This window comes from Phocoena phocoena, chromosome X, assembly GCF_963924675.1.
Source record: "Phocoena phocoena chromosome X, mPhoPho1.1, whole genome shotgun sequence".
NCBI lineage: Eukaryota > Metazoa > Chordata > Mammalia > Artiodactyla > Phocoenidae > Phocoena > Phocoena phocoena.
Genome location: NC_089240.1, coordinates 117,502,461 through 117,517,369, shown reverse-complemented (window position 1 = coordinate 117,517,369; position 14,909 = coordinate 117,502,461). Strand labels below are relative to the sequence as shown.

General features: G+C 45.0%; 1 protein-coding gene across 1 annotated transcript in view; it reads left to right on the top strand.

Annotated features, from left to right (window-relative positions):
- The first annotated feature begins 3,843 nt into the window (after positions 1-3,843).
- The window catches only part of MCF2 (MCF.2 cell line derived transforming sequence), a 97,597-nt gene continuing 86,531 nt past the window's right edge, over positions 3,844-14,909 (top strand). The window contains exon 1 of the mRNA XM_065901276.1: positions 3,844-4,003. Within this exon, the coding sequence (XP_065757348.1) occupies positions 3,919-4,003 (85 nt within the window). The 5' untranslated portion in view covers positions 3,844-3,918. The remainder of the gene's footprint in view (positions 4,004-14,909) is intronic.

The window sequence follows — 14,909 nt, the reverse complement described above, 5'->3', positions numbered from 1 at the left end:
ATATCCCTAGTACTTATTTATCTTACAACTGGAAGTACTGGAAGTACCTTTTGACCACCTTCATCCCTTCATCCAATTCTCCCTCCCCCCAACCCCTGCCTCTGGTCACCACAAATCTGTTCTCTTTTTCTATGAGTTTGTTTGTTTGTTTTTAAGTATAATTGACCTACAACACTATGTTATTTCCTGGTACATAGCATAGTGATTCGATATTTCTATACATTACAGAATGATCACCATTATAAGTCTAGTTACCATCTGTCATCATACAAAGATATTACATTATTATTGACTATATTCCCCACACTATACATTTCATCCCTGTGATATTTATTTTGTAACTGCAAGTTTGTTAATCTAAATCTCCCTCACCTATTTCACTCATCCCCCATCCCTTTTCCCTCTGGCAACCACCTGTTTGTTCTCTGTATCTGTGACTCTGTTTCTATTTTATTATGTTTATTTATTTATTTTTAGATTACACATGTAAGTGAAATCATATGGTATTTGTCTTTCCTTTGTCTGACTTATTTCACTTAGCATAATACCCTCTAGGTCCATTGAGGTTGTCATGAGTGGCAAGATTTCATTTTTGATTTATGGCTGAGTAATATTCCATTGTGTGTATATATACCTCATCTTCCTTATCCATTCATCTGTCGATGTACACTTAGGTTGCTTCCACATCTTGGCTACTGTAAATAATGCTGCAATGAACATAGAAGCACACATATCTTTTTGAATTGTGTCTTTGTTTTCTTTGGAAAAATACCCAAAAGTGGTTTTGCTGGATCATATAGCACTTCTATTTTTAATATTTTGAGGAACCTCCATACTGTTGGCCATAGTGGCTGTACCAATTTACATTCCCACCAGCAGTGTACAAGGGTTCCCTTTTCTCTACATTCTTGCCAACATTTGTGATTTCTTGTCTTTTTGATGATAGCCATTCTGACAGGTGTGAGGTGATATCTCATTGTGGTTTTGATTTGCATTTCCCTGATGATTAGAGAAGTTGAGCACCTTTTCATGTGTCTGTTGGCCAACTGTATGTCTTCTTTGGGAAAATATCTATTCAGTTCCTCTGCTCACTTTTTAATCGGGTTGTTTGTTTGTTTGTTTGGGTTGTTTGTTTTTTGATGTTGAGTTGTATGAGTTCTTTGTATACTTTGGATATTAACCCCTTACCAGATATATCATATGCAAATATCTTCTCCCATTCAGTAGGCAACCTTTTCGTTTTGTTGATAGCTTCCTTTGCTTTGCAAGAGCCTATTAGTTTGATTAGGTCCCATTTGTTTATTTTTGCTTTTGTTTCCATTGCCTGAGGAGATATATCCAAAAAATATATATATTGCTAAGAGCAGTATCAAAGAGTATACTGCCTATGTTTTCTTTTAGGATGTCAGGTCTTACATTTAAGTCTTTAATCCATTTTGAGGTTATTTTTGTATGTGGTGTGAGAAAGTAGTCCAGTTTGATTCTTTTGCATGTAGCTGTCCAGTTTTCCTAACACCATTTATTGAAGAGGTTCTCTTTTGCCTGTTATATATTGTTGCCTCCTTTGTCATTGATTAATTGCCCATATAGGTGTGGATTCACTTCTGGGCTCTCTGTTTTGTTCCACTGATCTATGTGTCTGTTTTTGTACTAGTACCATACTGTCTTGATTAATGTAGCTTTGCAGTATACTTTGAAATCAGGGCATCTACTGCTTTTATATTTAGAAAATTCTTTTTCATTGTTAATTTTCTAAGACCTTTCTGAACCTAAATTTATTTTTCTATTTGTTTCCTTCTTTATTTAGAAAATGTGTTACTAAAAAACAATTGCCCACTGTGAAAAATTTAACATAATTACTTATAAAGGAAAAAGTGAGAGCTCCCCCATAACCAACTGACTCCCAGTTTCACTCTTCAGAGATCACCACTGTTAGCAATTTGTATCCTTCCCAACCATTTTCTATGCATATACATATGTATAGTGTTTAAAAAGTGGGATCAAACTATAAATATTGTTTTACATCTTACTTTTTTCACTTGACAGTATAGCAGGGCATCTTTCCATACGTGGATCAATCACATTTTTTTTGTTATGCTAAGTAAAGCCTTCTCCACCGCAGATTATAAAAAATATCCTCCTATATAGTCACCTAGTACTTTTATAGACTGCTATTTTTATTAAATAAAATAATAAATGTTATTTAAATAGACTGCTATTTATTTTTAACTTTAAAGTTGTTGTAAAAGAACAACAACTGTAGCATCAGTGGAATTCTTAATGTCATCTTGTCCACAATAGAGGGGACAACTATAAGTCGTTGCTCCTCTTCCCTCTGCACATATTCAAGAGAGGGGCTGGAAAACATTCTGCCTGTGGACTGACGCATTCAGACAGAGCTTAAACTGGTTAGAGGAAGAGGTGTGTGTGTGTGTGTGTGTGTGTGTGTGTTGTTTTCCTCCCCTACTTACTCTTGCCTTTTGTACTTGCCTGCACCCATTCTCTGGAGGTATAAATCAGTGATTCCCCATAGAGTGTTTAAAAGATGGACCTGGAAAGATTGGCCATCAGACCACTCTCTTGCCAGAAAAATTTGAAAAGGATAAGGATTAAAGAGAGAAATGGCACTTGCAATTCCCATGAAGATTTCTAGCATTGGAGCAAAATCGTGGCGAATTCCAACAGCACTGACTCAGTTTCAGACTTGCGTTTTTTTATGCTGACATCCCCTGGCCTCTCCTCCAGCAGCCGCGGCTTCCTGGGCAGCGCTCCTTTCCTTCCAGGCACTGCGGAGTCCCATCTTTCATCAACCCCATCCCTGGGGGCTTTGGGGCAAGGAAAGAGCTCCGGCTCCTTCCTTTCCCACTTGGCTTCTTTAAGGGGTCACCTCCTCTTGCCTTTCTGTTTTCTTGTGCTCTCTGTGTTCTTGAGCCCTCCCGCTCGAGGACAGGTCAAGATTCCAAAGACCCTGAGGGATGGCAGCCCAGGTGTCTATACAGGGCGCTTCCTGAGACCCCAGCGTTCGAGAATCAGGGATCTGGAGGGCACAGGACTTAGCATCCCCAAGGGGTAGGAATGTAAGTGTGTCTGTTTGAGCTGGGTGTGGGGAGGGCATATTCTGGCTTCAGCACATACCCTTTCAGACTCTCCAGGGCTAGTGTCCTCTCGGCGTCAGCAAGGACAGCAGTCCCGACAGGGCCACCTGCAAGCGTCCTCACGGAGCAACTCCCGCGCGTGGCGAATCTTTGCCTCGGCCAGTGCTAGCTGGATGCTAAGAGTTGCCATGGGAGTGCGAGGCCCGGCCGTCTCCTCCCACCACGTGTGCTCGCCTCGGTCGGCCTTCCCTCCCCTGACAATGGGCGTCTCTGCAGGGGTTCTCCCTTTAGGCTACCGGAGTCCCTCCTCCACATCTCCGCCTCCCATCCTCCCGGGAGCTAAGGGGGGGCGTGTGTGCGCTCCCTGGAGGAGTGGCCCTCGCGGCGGCCGCGGCCAGAAGCGCCCCCCCGGAGCCCCAAACTTCGAGCAAGTTCCCGGGCTTCGGGCGCGCCGCGCTCTCGGCCTCCGGCGCTCCCGTCCCCACGAGCGGGCTCGGGAGGGCGGGCCGCGGTGGCGGCACGGCGGGGCCGGGCGGGCGGGCGGCAGAACTCCCCGCCCGTGCCCGGACGCGCGGGGCCGGAGGCGGGGTGGAGTTCGGCGGCGGCGGGCCGGGCCGGCGGTCCCGGCCCGGGCTCCCGCGTGAGGATGGCGGCGGCGGCGGCGGCCGGCTCCCGGCCCCACCTGGGCTCGGCCTCCGGGCACGCGCCCCGGACCCCGGCGCCGCAGAGCCCCGCGCCGGGCGGCAGGACGCCGGGCCTGCCCTGGGACCCGGACGGCTGCGCGTTCGTGCCGGCCACCCAGGCCATCTCTCTGCAGGTGGACATGGCCATGGCCCTGCAGCGCGTACGGATTTCCGATAAGTACGGCAAGAGCTACCTCTGCCTGCTGCAAGCTGTCTTCCTCGCAGGTAAGTTCCCTCCTCCCGCACGCCGCCCGGCGGCCTCCGCCTCCCGCCGCGCTCGCGCGCCCCTCTCCTCCCGCGCTCCATCCCCGGCCGCCCGGCTGCCGAGCACACTTTGTCTTCCCTTCGCCCCCACACGCTCGCCCTCCCCCGCTGCCAGCGCCCTTAGCCGGCCAGCCGTTTTTCCTCCGGCCCCGGGCCGCGCTGCAGCGGGACCGTGAGAAAGTCCGGGAGGTGGTGTGAGGACGTCTCCGCCGTGGCTAGTTCAGGTCCCCTCTCCGCTCCTCACCCGCTCCTGTGTGTCGCTGGAGAGATGGGGCCAGACGGTATCTTCCAACTCCGCATCCCGCCGACCAGAAGCCCCCCTCCCGGGGGTGCACTTCGCTTGTAATATCCCCTGAATGCTGCAAAAGCGGCGGCGGGGGTTGAATAATACTTTTGGGGAAGCCAAATCCAAAAAGGCGCTGGGATTCGCAGACCCTCGGCGCCGCACTTGGAGGGGGAGGAGTTGTAGAGAAACCGTGCCGCCGCCGCCGCCGCCAACTCGGGCTTTCTTACACTCAGGCTGGTGCATCTTTCCAGCTGGGTCCATGAGTTTCCTGTCTCCTGGGGTCCTCACTATAGGACAGACAAAAAAGAGCCAACAAACCCACGCATCCTTTACTGCCACTGCCGCGATTTGGGTGAGGGATGTGAGCAGTGAGCGGGGGACGGTGGACGTGGTCACTTGCCAGCCGTGATGCACACGCGTCTACCTCGCCGGAGGTGCCAAGCTTTGGGGTTGGTGCAGCGGGGAAGGTGCAGCAGGCTCTGGGCTCTGACGAGCTAGGTTCCTACGGGACCATGCGGACTGGGGCTCGAGAGCAACCCGAGAACAGGGTGCAGCTCTGGTACCTTAAGTTCCGCCAGGGCTTTTCAGACAAGTTCTCAAGGTACTGCAATTCATGGACGTGTCTTCGTCCTCTGCTCCCGTGGTGGTTTTGCTTTAGCAGGTGCTCAGCCTTGCAGTGGGAGTTTTGGCACCCCAAAAATAGACTTGGTGACAATATTCTGAAAATCAGGTAGCCCTCACATACGTTCCAAATACTTTCCTTCCTTATTCGGGGCTAGCCTCGAATCCAAAGGAGGCCACGGCAACCCCTGTCGTTAGACCGCAGTAAGTCAAGGCTTCGGCCTGTGCGTTTTCAGTCCCTCCCTGTTTGGTATTTGGGGTGGGCACTATTGGTTTCCATGTGTAATCAACCATTAAGGGGAGTGCGGTGATGGGGCACACGCTCCTTCAGGTATTCAGCGTCTGGAATGGGTTGGGATGCTACAACAGACCCTCACTGGCAGCTGGGCAGCTCAGGGGAGTGTGGAAAGTGCTTTGTGTCTTGTGTTTGCCTCCTCCATTTTCCTGAGAGTGAAAAAAATCTCCATAGGAGAATGTATGCTTTCTCACCAAAGTTCAATTAGCTATGCTATGAACTGTCAGTTGACATTCCTACCTCCAGTGATTTCTCTACTTCTATAGTTGTGCGGTGTTTTATCTTCCATACCTTTGAAGGCTCCTGCATGGTGGCAGTTGCCTCGTCATTATGATGTGTCACAGCACCTAAATGACACCGGTTGCTGTGCTGTGTTTTTACACGAGCTTGTGGTGCTGTTCTGCCTTTCAGCATTTTTAGCAGTAACATCTACCGCTGGATGGACCAACAGAATGTCCCGAAAGTGGTCTGTAGCTATGCTGTTAGGACATGCACCCTAGGATGAGTTTTACGTGTGAAAAGATTTCATCTATTTAAAAAAAGTATTCCTCTATTTAAGAATATGTTTACAAGGTTTTTTACTGTGGTACAGAACTTTCTGAGAGATCATTTCAGTAATGACCATTTAGAGACTGCTTGCTACCAGGACATGCCACGGTGCAATAAGGTAATTACACCTGTTTGTGCAGGATCTGCCGCGGGGCAGCCAGAAGTAGGATGGTTGACTCTACTTAGGGAGTTAAGGGAAGACTTTGGGGAGAGGGTGATGCGTGATTTGAATCTTCAAGGATGCATACAAATGTCCAGGTGCACTGGGGATGGGGATGGAGTGTGGTGGGGAAAGGTAGGGAGAGGTTATCTAGGCGAAGGAAATAAGATGTGCCGAAACAAGCAGAAAGGTGACAGCATAGTAGGTTTGGGGAGTCATTTCTTTCTTTCTTTCTTTCTTTCTTTTTTTTAATGATTGGAGTGGAAAGTGTGGAAAATACAGGAGAGAGATTAATTTGGAGAAGTAGGCAGAGGCTGGATCAGGCATATTAAAGGGCTTTATGTGGAGTGCAATGGGGAGCCACTGGAGTGTTGTAACTAGGGGAATAGAGCAAGGCTGCTGCATATGGTTGTACAGGTTGTGCACTGCAAAACTGTGAATGATGCCCTTACTGGGGTGGTACAGGGCCCGGTGTGCACAGTGGCTGGCAGTGCCAGTGCATGGCGGGGCTTGTTGCTTTTGCAGATACCACTCTGGCGGTTGTGGGGAGGACACAGTGTGTGGAGTGTGCAGAAGAGAGCTAGAAGACCGGAAGTCGGGGGGCCAGTTAGAGAGCAGTTGTAGCATGCTGGGCAAGAGTGGACGAAGGCATGGACTGAGTCAGTTCTGGGAATGGGGAGAAGGGGAGAAGCTGGAGGAATTGAGATGGTAGAACTGATTTGACTTGGTGACTCCTTGCGAGGTTTGAGGGACAGGGAAGGAGACTAGGTTAATTCCAGGTTTGTAGTTAGGGTGAAGGGGTGGGGAGAGATATCATTAAGATAGGGAATGGAGGATGGAGAGGAAATTTGGGGTTCAGAGTTGAGAGCTTACTAGAGCTGGGAAGAAGTGAATATTATTTCTTACAGTCATCCGTGGCGCTCATTAAACAACTCCTGGCACAGAAGTTCTTCCTTAAATTACTTCTATGGGTTGATAACTCAGTCTAGCCTAGATGGAGCCCACATTTATTATAAAATTACCTTTTGAACTTACCTTTAAACAGAGATTTTTTTCCCCCCTCAAACTTTCCTCACCTGATGATGGGTGAAAAAAGAAAAAAAAAAAAAAGAAAGAAATGTTTTGCGTTCCTTGCAGGACAAAAGGACTCGAACTATACTGATCTAAGTTAACCTCAGATAACTCAGAGAAGTAGTTGTGAAAACCTGTTCACTGCAAATTTGTTTTTGTCAGAGTTTAGCTGTGTAAATCACAACAAAAGTTAATTATTCAATATACATTGCAACATAGTATAAAACTGTTTTCCAATGATGATGGGTCACTTACTGGGCAACGCTAATTTCTGAGTTGTTCCGCATAACTGATTTTCTGGGTAACTGAGGTTCAGCACTTGCACTGCTTTTCCCTTGCCCCAGTCGCTAACCATTTTGGATGGAAAGCTTTTCAAAAAGATTATTTACCTTCCTGACTCCTGAGCCTGGAAATAATTGTATCTTTTCTTGATGATTCAAGATTATCCTTATAAGAGCATTAGTTATTTTAATTTGCTGTGTATAGTGTTGCCTTAAGGGCTCCTAAAGTGTGGCGGGTCTGTTTGTCCCTGCATTAAATTGGGCACAGATGTTCTGCCTCTTAATTGGTAATGCCTGGTTTTCTAATCGTTCCATATATCCCCTCTCTGTTAGTTGCCATTTCTTGCTGCTGTTATTTTAACTCTTTCTACCGGCCAGCAGTTACTGCCTAAGCCTCTAAGCTCCCTCCTTCGTTGCCCCTTCTGATGTGTTGTTGTGAACTAGGAAATGAGATAACCAAACTTGTTAGAGTTGTTTGCAGAATATGAGTAAATAGACTATGAGTATTTGGGGAGCCTGCTTCTACCAATGTATAGGACCTTTAACACATGGACTCTGTGATATCTCTTCCGGTTGCATTAAAAGTTTGTTTTTGTTTTTTTTTTTAATTGAAGTATAGGGCTTCCCTGGTGGCGCAGTGGTTGAGCGTCCACCTGCCGATGCAGGGGACACGGGTTCGTGCCCCGGTCCGGGAAGATCCCACATGCCGCGGAGCAGCTGGGCCCGTGAGCCATGGCTGCTGAGCCTGTGCATCCGGAGCCTGTGCTCCGCGACGGGAGAGGCCACAGCAGTGAGACGCCCGCGTACCGCAAAAAAAAAAGAAAAAAAAATTGAAGTATAGTTGACTTACTGTATAATGTTAGTTTCAGGTATACAACATAGTGATTCCATTTTTTATAAATTATCCTCCATACAAAGTTATTACAAAATATTGGCTGTGTTCCCTGTGCTGTACATCACATCCTTGTATCTTATTTTACACCTAGTAGTTTGTACCTCTTAATCCCCTTCCCCTATCTTGCTCCTCCCTCCTTCCCACTCCCCTCTGGTAACTACTAGTTTGTTCTCTGTATCTGTGTGTCTGTTTCTGTTTCTAAAAGCTTAACAAAGTTTTTTCCTAGTACTTAGTTGCGTCCTGGAGGGTTGATGATGTTTTTGTTTTGTTTTGTTTTTTGGCTGCGCGGCTTGTGGGATCTTAGTTCCCCAACCAGAGATTGAACCCGGGCCCTCAGCAGTGAAAGCGCAGAGTCCTAACCACTGCACAGCTAGGGAATTCCCTTGATGCTGTTAAAAATGTTATCAGTGAAACATGTTCTCTCATAAATGAAGCTATTACAGTATGTGAAATTGTAATAGTTTACTGTCTTGTAAAACAAACAAATAAGCAAGTGTGTTCAAAATCCATCAGAAAATTGAGATGCATTTTATCCATTGCATTTCTCAGGCATGCCTTGGCAAGCGCTCATGCAAGCGCTTGGCACTAGGAGGCACTTCAGTCTTTAGGAGTTGCCCCCAAGGACTGAAAGCAAATGTCCCTCTACAGCATCTTCTCAAGCAAGCACCCTCTGAAGGCTCAATAAAAAACCTGCTCCCCACCTGCCCCAGCGCAGAAGCAGAGGTCAGCCCCCTAAGAGAGATGCCTCTTATCTGATCGCTGCCAAGGTCTTATCTGGAACCCGGCAAGAGGCCAATGTCACAGCCCTTCCTTTCATTTATTTTTCACCCAAGCCCTCCCCTCGTTGTATATGCATGATGAATGTAAGGATCTGACTGGCTTCTTGTTTCTTTCAGGACTGGGAAGGTGACACTGAGCAAAGACCTAAGGGATTGTAGGATGTCACCAAGAGGGGGTTCTGAGGGAGTGTTCTGGGCAGAGGGGATAATCGCTGTAAAGGCGTTGAGATGACAAAGTATTGACAAGTTCAAGGAACGGGAGGAAAACCAGTGTGGCTGAAGCAGTGTGTGTGTGCGTGTGTGTGATGAAGCCAGAGAGGTAACGGGTCTGGGTCGTATAGGGCTTGGTAAGGACTTTGGCTTTTACCCTGAGTCACATGAGGAGCCATGGGAAGGTGTTTTTTTTTGTTTGTTTGTTTTTACATCTTTATTGGAGTATAATTGCTTTACAATGGTGTGTTAGTTTCTGCTGTATAACAAAGTGAATCAGCTATCCATATAGATATATCCCCATATCTCCTCCCTCTTGCGTCTCCCTCCCACCTTCCCTATCCCACCCCTCTAGGTGGTCACAGAGCACAGCACCGAGTTGATCTGGTTTTGAGCAAAGGAGTAATGTACCTTGCTCTGGATGCTATGTGGAGAATGAGGTAAAGGCAGGAGAAAGGTGAAAGCGGGGAGACCAATTAGGAGACTGTGACAATCGATGATGGTGGCTTAAACCAGAGAGTTGATACTGGAGGTGGTGAGCAGTGGTGAGAGTCGAGGTGTATTTTTGAAGGTAGAGCCAAAACGATTTGCAAATGGTTTCAATGTGGGCTGTGAGAGAAGAGGGGTGTCAAGGGTGGCAGCAATTGTCACGGGTGGAGATGGAGATGCCGGCAGGGAGAGCTGGGTGTGGGGAAATCGTGAGGCTCAGGAGTTTGGTTTGGGGGGAGGAGTTCCCTGGTGGTCCAGTGGTTAGGACTCGGTGCTTTCACTGCTGTGGCTGGGGTTCAGTTGCTGGTCAGGGAACTGAGATCCCACGATCCGAGCTGGGCGGGTCCCCTGCAAAAAAAAAAAAAGAAGTTTGGTTTGGGACCTGCTAACTTTGAGGTGCCTATTTGATGTCCACGCAGAGATCTTGGGTTGCCAAATGGTTACAGGAATCTGGTCTTCAAGGAACGGATCTGAGATGGGGATATCAATTTGGGAGTCATCGGAGGTGGTATTTAAAGCCTGGATGAGTGAGTATAGAGAAGAGATCAGTCAGAAGAGACAGTTGTTTGTTTCCCCCAGTGAAGACTTGGGGATGACCTCTTCCCCAGAGCAACATTCAAGAGAGCACAAGGGACTCCCCTGGTGGCGCAGTGGTTAAGAATCTGCCTGCCAGTGCAGGGGGGAACACGGGTTGGATCCCTGGTCCGGGAAGATCCCACATGCTACAGAGCAACTAAGCCCGTGCACCGCAACTACTGAGCCTGCGATCTAGAGACCTCGAGCCACAACTACCGAGCCCGCATGCCACAACTACTGAAGCCCGCATGCCTAGAGCCCGTGCTCCGCAACAAGAGAAGCCACCGCAATGAGAAGCCTGAGCACCGCATCAAAGAGCAGCTCCCACTCGCTACAACTAGAGAAAGCCTGCACGCAGCAACGAACACCTAACACAGCCAAAATTAAAAATAAATAAATAAATATATTAAAAAAACATAAGAGAGCACTAGTGGAATCAGTGCTCCAAAGAGACAAATCATTTCTGTGGTTTGTTGTTGAAATGTTTGCACTGTCCAATTTGCTCACAGGTCACTTTGACTCATATTCCTTTGCTCAGAGTATGGAACCAACATGATCTGTGCCCGGGGGTAAAGAAGAGGTCTACGAGGAAAGCTCTCCAAAGAGAGAAACTACAACTTCAGTGCTAAACGAGCCTTCTTTTTTTTTTTTTTTAGCCTTCTTTATGCATCAAGAAATCTGCAGTAGTCATTTATGGCTTAAGTTTCATGATGCAGATGAATTCCTTCCCATCTTATTCTTTTCTTCAGTAGGAATATTAAGCAGCCACTGTTGCTTCCCAGTTGAGAAGACCTTTATCCGTTCCCTCCTTTCATTTTCAATACATGATATAATTTTCTTTAAAACAATTATATTTTAATGGAAAGATCAAAGGCTGATGTGAAATTGGAAAGAAGGATCAGTTTATACTCATAATAACGTTTGGGGCTTTATAAAATAGTTGGATTAGCAAATATAGTGACACTTTAATATATTGAAATTTACTCTGAAAGGTAATTATCTCTTTTCTGACTTTCTTTCAAATATTTATCAATGATACTGTTACCTCTGCCAGGAAGAAATTAAGTCGGCTCGTTAACCCTGCAGATGCTGGGAAACCAGACGTTTTAGCAGCACTTATAATTTACATTTGTGTATTTGTCTCTGGAAAACTGTGAGCCAGCAACTTGATAGAGATATGTCTGCTCCATTTTCAGATAATTTTTTGCACTAATCTGAAAAGGGAAGGAGAGCCATTCCCAGCAAGGAGGAACAGAAAAGAGTTTTCTAAACAAGAAGGCAAACAGGGAAAACAGGATCCCATTCAAGTTTTTTTTAACAGCTCTATTGAGATATAATTCACATACCATACAATTAACCCATTTAAAGTGTACATTTCAATAGATTTTAGTATAATCACAGAGTTGTGCATTAATTACCACAAGTTTAGAACATTCCCATCACCCCAAAAAGAAACCCTCATACCCATTAGCCATTGCTCCCCATTTCCTCCTAACAGTCCTTCCCACCAGCCCCTGGCAGCCACTAACACACTTTCTGTCTTTAAAGATGTGTCTATTCCACAAATTTCAGACAGATAGAATCATAATAGATGATCTTTTGTGACTAGCTTCTTTCACTTAGCATAGTGTTTTCGAGTTTCATCCATGTTGTAGCATGTGTCAGTATTTCATTCTTTTTATCTGGCTAAATATTTTAATTATCCATTCTTCAGTTGATGGACACTTGAATTATTTCCACCTTTTGTCTATTATGAATAATGTTGCTATGAATATTCTTATATAAGTTTTTGTGTGGACATGTTTTCAGTTCTCTTGAATATATATCTAGGAGTGGATTTGCTAGGTCATAGAGTCGCTGTGTGTTTAATCTTTTGAGGAACTCCCAGACTTCCAAAGCAACTGTACCATTTCACATTCCCACCATCATTGTATGAGGGTTCCATTTTCTCCACATTCTTCTGAGAACTTGTTAATCTCTGTCTGATTCCAGCCAGCCTAGTGGGTGTGAAGTGCGAAGTGGTTTCACATTGTGGTTTTGATTTGCATTTCCCGAATGGCTAGTGATGTTGAGCACCTTTTCATGTGCTTATTGGCCATTTGTATATCTTCTTTGGAGAAATGTCTATGAAGATTCTTTGCCCATTTTAAAATTGGTCTATTTCTGTTTTTACTATTTAGTTAGTTGTAAGAGTTATTTATATAGTCTGGATTCAAGAATCCTTATTAGATATTAATTTGCAAATATTTTCTCCCATTCTGTGGATTATCTTTCATTTTCTTGATGGTTTCATCTGAAGCACAAGCGTTTTTAATTTTGAAGTCAAATTTACCTATTTTTCTCTCTTTTTTTTAAGTCTCTGTTTTCAGTTCTTTTTTTAAATTGAGGTATAACTGACATATAACATTATATTAGTTTCAGGTGTACAACATGATTCAATAGTTGTGTGTATTGGAAATGATTACCGCAGTAAGTCTAATTAACATCCGTCACCACACATAGTTACAAAAAATTTTTTCTTGTGATGAGAACTTTTAAGATTTGCTCTGTTGGCAACTTTCAAATATGCAGTAAAGTATTTAAAAAAATACTTATGTATTTATTTATTCATTCATTTATTTATTATTTATTTTTGCCTGCATTTGGTCCTATTTGCGGCATGTGGGCTCTTCGTTGTGGCGCGTGGTCTCTTTCATTGAGGCACGCGAGCTCAGTAGTTGTGGCGCGCGGGCTTAGCTGCCTCGCGGCATGTGGGATCTTAGTTCCCCGACCAGGAATCAAACCCATGTTCCCTTCATTGGAAGGCAGATTCTCCACCACTGGACCACCAGGGAAGTCCCAAGTTTTTTTTTTTTTTTCTTTTGCAGTACGCGGGACTCCCACTGTTGTGGCCTCTCCTGTTGCAGAGCACAGGCTCCGGATGCGCAGGCTCAGTGGCCATGGCTCACGGGCCCAGGCGCTCCGCGGCATGTGGGATCTTCCCAGACCGGGGCACGACCCGTGTCCCCTGCATCAGCAGGTGGACTCTCAACCACTGTGCTACCAGGGAAGCCCCCAAGTATTTTTTTTTAAATTAATTAATTTATTTATTTATTGGCTGTGTTGTGTCTTTGTTGCTGCATGTGGACTTTCTCTAGTTGCAGCAAACAGGGACTACCCTTCGTTGCAGTGCTCGGGCTTCTCATTGCAGTGGCTTCTCTTGTTGCGGAGCACAGGCTCTAGGCACGCCAGCTTCAGTAGTTGCAGCACATGGGCTCAGTAGTTGTGGCTTGCAGGCTCTAGGGCACAGACTCAGTAGTTGTGGTGCACGGGCTTTGTTGGTCCGCGGCATGTGGGATCTTCCCAGACCAGGGCTCGAACCCGTGTACCCTGCATTGGCAGGTGGATTCTTGACCACTGCACCACCAGGGAAGTTCCCCAAGTAATTTAAACTATAGTCACTCTGCTGTACATTATATCCCCATGACTTATTTATTTCATACTGGAAGTTTGTACCTTTTGACCCCCTTCACCCATGTCTCCCACCCCATCTCATCTCCCACCTCTGGCAACCACCAATCTGTTCTCTTTGTTTGTTTGTTTTATAAGATTCCACATATAAGTGAGATCATCATATGATATTTGTCTTTCTCTGTCTGACTGACTTCACTTAGCTTAATGCCTTCAGGGTCCATCCATGTTGTCACAAATGGCAAGATTTCCTTCTTTTCTATGGCTGAATAATATTCCATTTTTTTAATATATATATATATATATATACACATATATATATATGTGTATATATATATATATATATATATATATATATATATATACCACAGCTTCTTTATCTATTTATCCGTTGATGGACACTTAGGTTGTTTCTATGTCTTGTCTATTGTAAATAATGCTGCAGTGAACATGGGGGTGCATATATCTTTTTGAGTTATTGTTTTCATTTTCTTTAGATAAATACCCAGAAGTGGAATTACTGGATCATATGGTACTTCTATGTTTAATTTTTTGAGGCACCTCCATACTGTTTTCCATACCAATTTACATTAACACCAGCAGTGCACAAGAGTTCCCTTTTATCCATATCCTCTCCAACACTCATTTCTTGTCTTTTCGATAATAGCTATTCTAACAGGTGTGAGGTGGTATCTCATTGTGGTTTTGATTTGCATTTCCCTGATGAGTAGTGATGCTGAGCATCTTTTCTTGTACCTGTTGACCTGTTTTTTTCTCTTCTTTGCTTTCAGTGTCATATATAAGATAATATTGCCTAACCCAAGGTCACGAAGAATTCCATCTATATTTACATCTGAGTTTTATAGATTTAGGTCTTACATTTCAGTCTTTGATCCATTTTGAGTTGATTTTTGTACATGGTGTGAGCTAGGGGTCCAACTACATTCTTTTAACCATGTGCATATATACAGGTGTTCCCAGCACCATCTGTGGAAAAGAATATTCTTTTCCCACTAAAATGTCTTGGTACCCTGGTTTAAAATCAGTTGATCATAGATGTAAGGGTTTATTTCTGGACAATTCTATTCCACTGATCTATCTGTAAGTCTGTCATTATATCTGTATCATACTGTAGATCAATTTAGGGAATGTCTGAATCTCATTTTTTTAGTTGTACAAATTGAGGTTCCCCCAAATATAGGGCA